The 6,122-nt window shown below is 36.8% G+C and overlaps 1 protein-coding gene across 1 annotated transcript in view; it reads left to right on the top strand.

The window, feature by feature from the left end:
* Positions 1-4,129, top strand: part of Itfg1 (integrin alpha FG-GAP repeat containing 1) — a 220,033-nt gene extending 215,904 nt beyond the window's left edge. The window contains exons 17-18 of the mRNA XM_013036077.1: positions 1,042-1,159; positions 2,986-4,129. Coding sequence (XP_012891531.1) covers positions 1,042-1,159; positions 2,986-3,045 — 178 coding nt within the window. The 3' untranslated portion in view covers positions 3,046-4,129. The remainder of the gene's footprint in view (positions 1-1,041; positions 1,160-2,985) is intronic.
* Positions 4,130-6,122: the final 1,993 nt, after the last annotated feature.

Genomic DNA, 6,122 nt, shown 5'->3' with positions numbered 1-6,122 from the left:
CCTCAGCACCACATAAGAAAAAAACCGGAAGTGGCGCTGCGGTTCAAGTGGTAGAGTGCTAGCCTTGAGCTGAAGAGCTGAGGGACAGCACCCAGGCCCAGAGTTCAGGCCCCATGACCAGACCCAAAAAACAAAAAACAAATGATACATTTACTAGAGAATAATTCTTAAAGCATCAAACTCAAAAATAGCAAAATATCTCTTTAAAAATTCTGCTTTCCCTGGTGTCATCCCCAACACCACATACAAAAAAAAAAAAAATCCTACTTCAGTTCTGAGAAAAATAAGAGATCTGCTGAATCGTCAATCTTAGCAGCATAGAAATTTGATCCAGAGGAAAAACAAAGATAGGAAATGGACTCATTACCTTGCTCATGTAACTGTAACCCCTCTGTACAGTATTTTTTTGTGAAAATATTGTACAGAGGGGTTACAATCACATGGGCAAGGTAATAAGTACATTTCTTATCAAGCATTGTAGCCTCCTCCTTTGCTTCCCCTTCCCATCCCTTCCTATCCTCCCCCTGCCCCCTAACCCAATCCTTCCCAACTCCCCCCACACCAAAGTTGTAAAGTTCGTTTTTTTTTTTTTTTTTTTTCGGTCGTGGGGCTTGAACTCTGGGCCTGGGCGCTGTCCCTCAGCTCTTCAGCTCAAGGCGAGCGCTCTACCACTTGAGCTACAGCGCCACTTCCGGTTTTCTGGTGGTTTATTGGAGATAGGAGTCTCACGGTCTCTCCTGCCCGGGCTGGCTTTGAACCGCGATCCTCAGATCTCAGCCTCCTGAGTAGCTAGGATTACAGGCGTGAGCCACCAGCGCCCGGCCTGTAAAGTTCGTTTTTGTACAGTATTTTCACAATAAAAAACATATTTTAAAAAAAGAAATTTAATCCAACTTGTTTTACTTAAAATGAAGAGCTAGAAGAGTAAATGATTTAGTGAATGAAATTTTCATTAATTAATAAGGGATTTGGGAGTTTAGTCTCAGTTTAAGCTTGTGATTTAAGTTTCATTTTATAATTGCAATATTTTGTTACCTACAGCTGGAGTGCCAAACTATATCTGACACCAAGTAACATTGTGCTACTCACGGCTATAGCTCTCATTGGGGTCTGTGTGTTCATCTTGGCAATCATTGGCATTCTACACTGGCAGGAAAAGGTTTGTTTATTTAAATGAAGCAGTAGTTTTTGGTTTTAAAGTAATTCATTGCTCTTTAAAAATAGTATTAATGAGTTAAGGATGTGTCTGAGTGGTTGAGCACATGCCTAGCATGTGTGAGGCCATGGCTTTGATCCCCCTAAAATCACTAAATAAAGAAAACAGTATTAAATACATAATTAGCAAGTTACAACAATGTCCCCCATAAAGCTTTTTGTGCCAAAAAGAGGTATTTTCTTTGATTCTATCTATTCTCTTTGGCTTGTCATGCATATCATCATAAGCATTTTTTGCTAACTCCAATCACCATATTTAATCCTATCTGGTCCCTTATGAAAAAGAGAGCATGTTAATTATGCCATTATGTTTCCAATCACTCACAGTGCCAAAACAATAACATAATGTTTACATTCAGTTTTTAAAATTGCTTAAAATGTAAGACCAAGGAAGATTCTACATACTGTGTCCATAAGCATTAGAATATAGTCTGATACCTTCCATAGCTCTTACTCTATGAAAGAGAGGAAATTAATTTTATCATTTTGCATGGGATCTGATAACAGCCTAAATACTTGGGGCTTACAACAATTATGATGCAGTGGCTAAAAGTAGAAGTTTGAATGCAAGCATTTATGTGGCCATGTACACAATGGCACAATGTGGCGTGGCACTGCATAGTGTGGCACTGCAAGGTATAACATGACACAACATCATGTACAGCTCCTCATGTGGCTCCTCCTGTGCTGTCAGCTGCTTTCAACCCTCCTCCCAAGTGTCTGCTCTAGGCCTTCACCTTTTTTTCATACTATTCTACCAGTATGCAACGTGTTCCTCATTTCCATCTACAAAGATTCCTTACAAGTATTGTAAAGCCTCCTGTCTCCTCTTTGTTACCCACAAGATTAATCAGCTGCCCTTCTGATTCTTGCCTAGGCCAGAATCTCCTTGGTGCAGACCGCACGTTCATGTATCCTCCCTGTTCTCTGATGTCATGCTCTCCTACCATCTCCCACAATTGCTCATACTGTTTCCAGTGTTCTTTTCCTCACCCAAAGCTAGAAGCAACTTTCTTTTTACTTTGTATCCTGAAGTACAATGTAGTATGTTTTACTTTTCTTCTTTCTAGTCCTTACATTCCTACAACAAGATATAAAACCTAGGATTTGTATGAGTATCTGCAAGATCAATACATTAACAAAAGACTACTTATTATATGTAGATATAATTCATTGGGATTCGTTGGTATCATCAGTGTTAAGAATGGGCAAAAAATGCAAGCATTGATTCTGTCCTTATAAAATCGTAAGTGATTACAAGCTAATTATCTAATGAACATTTCTTGTTGGTTAAAAAACAATTATAAAATAGCTACTATAAACTACAAAATATTTTATAAGATTTATTAGCCAGTGTCAGTCACTAGTGCCTGTTATGCTAGCTTCTTGATAGGCAAAACCTGAAGGATCACAAATTGAAGCTAATCCAGATAAAAAGTTCATGAGACCTCATTTCAACAAAAAGCTGGGCAATAGTGATTCACACATATCAACTATGGCAGGAAGCATAAATAGAAAGATTGCAGTCCAAACTGGTCTGGGTCAAAATTGAGACCTTACTCAAAAATAATCAGAATAAAACAGGCTGGAAATATGACTCACTTGGTAGAGCACGAGCTTAGCAAATGCAAGTTCAAAGCCCAGTATCACATACAAAAAAGTTCATATCTATTATCTATTAATTATTGAGGGTTTTTTAATTAGTTTTATTTCAAAAATGTGTCTTACAAATATTTATCATTTAAAAACTACTATAAAATTTTTTTTCAGAAAGCAGATGATAGAGAAAAGAGACAAGAAGCCCATCGTTTTCATTTTGATGCTATGTGACCTGGCATTGAACGATGGAACTCCTGCTCTTCTGATTAAGTACTAAATTTTCACTGATAAAAGGAAGTAGGGGATTTGGGATGTTATTTATAAATGATGCATCCATTGGAAATTATTAGAATGTATTAAAATAAATATGATCTGAATGTCTTACAAGGTCCTTTATTTAAAGCACTTTGTATACAGTCATTTGGGTTCTTGATTCAATAGTACTGTGCATTTTTGTTCCTTTGTGGAATGTGTTGCATGTATTCTAGGGTCTGTGTATTTATAATCTTATTAGAGTAATGATGATGGGAAAGACATGTAAATAAAAATATTTAAATGAGCAGTGTTTTTTGTTCCACTTGAATCACTCTTGCTTCTTACAATGTAAATTATCCTTTGGTAAATGAATCACAGATAAAGTTTTAAACAGTCACCTTACTGACAGCAGAACAAGGTCTTATGAATGGCATACAATACATTAACTGCTTTGGCTTTGGCATCACAGTAAAACAGACTTGCCTTAAACTTGTGTAAAGTGTTTAGCATGGTGCCCAATGCACAGAAAGTGTAAGCACAAAGATATCTATCACTATTATTATTTTAGGTGATTTTATTAGATGTCTGCAACTAATTATATTCTTTGAAAACTTGAAATTTTCAGAAGCTCACCTGCTAAAGATTACATATTAGCTAAAAGTTGGAAAACTAATTCTTATCTGTGTGGTTAGTGAAAAGTATCCCATTTCATTGAAAGCGTAGTGACATCCTAACACAGGAAAGAGCTCTGCAGCACACCAATATTCTCACATGCTTGGGATTCCAAAGTCAATTATATTCAGACCTCAGTGTAAATTTTATATTATCAAGTTCATATTGCAAAAATTTATTTGAAGAGGTCTTAAATCTAATATTGAGAAAAATATTTACATATCAAGGTTAATGATTTTCTATTTGAACATGTCATGGCTTCTAAAATACAAAAATGTCAATGAAAATAATTTACTCATGTTTTTCTTTATATTTCACTGTGATTGGCATGTGTTTAGTTTACTTTGAATGTAAGCATGTATGTCTTAATAAATATTCCCTACTGGAACATAGTGTCATGGTGCATTTTTAAATAATTCTTTTGCAGCATGAAGTGACCTTCGAGGTTAACTTATGTGCACCGGAAGATTGAAGTAAAGGTACTCATTATTCAGGAAAGTCCTGCATAGGGTTCTGAGTTGATGTGACTTTTCTCCTCCCCTGCTCTGTTTTCAATACAAAGTAAAAAAGGTAGGTCTTTATAACCCCCTATACTCATCATTTATACCAAGAAAAAAAAAATAAACACAATACCAAAAGTGAAAAGACTTTTAGAGTAATGTTTTAGAGGTATGAGGTTTGAACTAGGGGCCTCATACTTTCTAGACATATACTCTGAGCACTGAGTTGTGCCTCCAGCACTGTTTTTTGCTGCATATTTTTGTGATAGGTTCTCTCTTCCTGAGCACAACTCCAGGCATGATCCATGTTGGGCCATGTTAGACTTCCCATTTTACCTAAGGAAAACAGCTACATACCCCCAGGTCCAGCTCTCATTTGAGAAGGGATCTCTAACTTTTCTGCCTAGACTAGCCTTGAACCACAGTCTATCAGTTTCAGCCTTCCAAGAATGTATGTATATACCACTAACACTCAGCTAAAATAAATTTTTTTTGGGGTCCAGTAGTGGGTCCTGAACTCTGGGCCTGGGCGCTGTCCCTCAGCTCTTCAGCTCAAGGCTAGCGCTCTACCACTTGAGCCACAGCGCCACTTCTGGCTTTTTTCTTTTTGCTTATGTGGTGCTGAGGAATCGAACCCAGGGTCTTGAGCATGCAAGGCAAGCGCTCTACCACTGAGCCACCTTCCCAGCCCGTCAGCTAAAATAATTTTATACCAATATATCTACAAGTTTATTTTTAAAAAATGACTATCTTGTAGGAAAATATCACCAAAAGTAAAGGGAGAAAAAATGCCACTACTTGAAGATGTTGAAATATGGTGTCCAAACCCACCACCAAGAATAGAATATGTTGGGCGCTAGTGGCTGCTGTTTATAATTCTAGCAACTCAGGAGGCTGAGATCTGAGAATCATGATTCAAACCAGCAATGGTAGTAAAGTCCATGAGACTTTCCAATAAACTACTCAGAAAAAGCCAGAAGTGGTGCTATGGCTCAAGTGGTAGAACACAAAGAGGCTCAGGGACAGCGCCCAGACCCTGAGTTCAAGTCCCAGCACAAAAAGGGACCAGAAAAAAATAAAGAAAATTTAGTCTGATAGTTACATAAGTTAGGTAATGAGTATATTTCTTTTACAACAATGTCACCCTTTTATTGCTCTTGCTATGCCTGTTTTTAAGATTAATTTTAAATTATAAAAAAGAAAAAACAGCCCCTGAAAAAACTTACAGAGGAGAAAACTGAAGGAAAACACAAGGAAGAAATACTCATCCTGTACACAGTCCTTGGCAAGACACAAGAAAGAAAAATGGTACTTCACAGCTCCTATGAAAGGCTAGATTTTCTCTAAGATGAAAAATTCAGGCTTTGTATTATCCTTTATAAAACAAGACCCAGAAATATACTCTTTAAATATTCCTATTAGCAAATGACATGATTGTCTACCTAGAAAATCTTTTAAGGAATCTACACACACACACATACATGAGTCCAACAAGGTTGAATGAAGATAATTCAAAAATCCTCTTTATATAAAATGAGAACAAGAAAATTGATATTTTTCAAAATAAAACTTCAAGAACCAGTATAAACAGGCACTATCTCATGCCTATAATTCTACTCAGAAAGCTAAGATTTGAGGATCCAGTTCAAAGCCAGTCAGGGCAGGAATATCTATGAGGCTGTTATCTCCGATTAGCCATGAAAAAGCCCAAGGCCCTACATTCAAGTCCCAGTACCGGCACATAAAAATAAAAAGATCCCAAAATAGAAATTCACAGGTAAAAGCATAGTAAAGCAGACAAAGGATCAATATACTGAGAACACAAACAAAATAGTTGTGAGAGAAGTCAAGAAAGACTTCAATGAAAAGAAACTGTTCACA

The sequence above is a fragment of the Dipodomys ordii genome, unplaced genomic scaffold (genome assembly GCF_000151885.1).
Source record: "Dipodomys ordii isolate 6190 unplaced genomic scaffold, Dord_2.0 Scaffold247, whole genome shotgun sequence".
NCBI lineage: Eukaryota > Metazoa > Chordata > Mammalia > Rodentia > Heteromyidae > Dipodomys > Dipodomys ordii.
The sequence above is the reverse complement of the archived record's forward strand: the minus strand, read 5'-3'. Positions and strand labels throughout refer to the sequence as shown.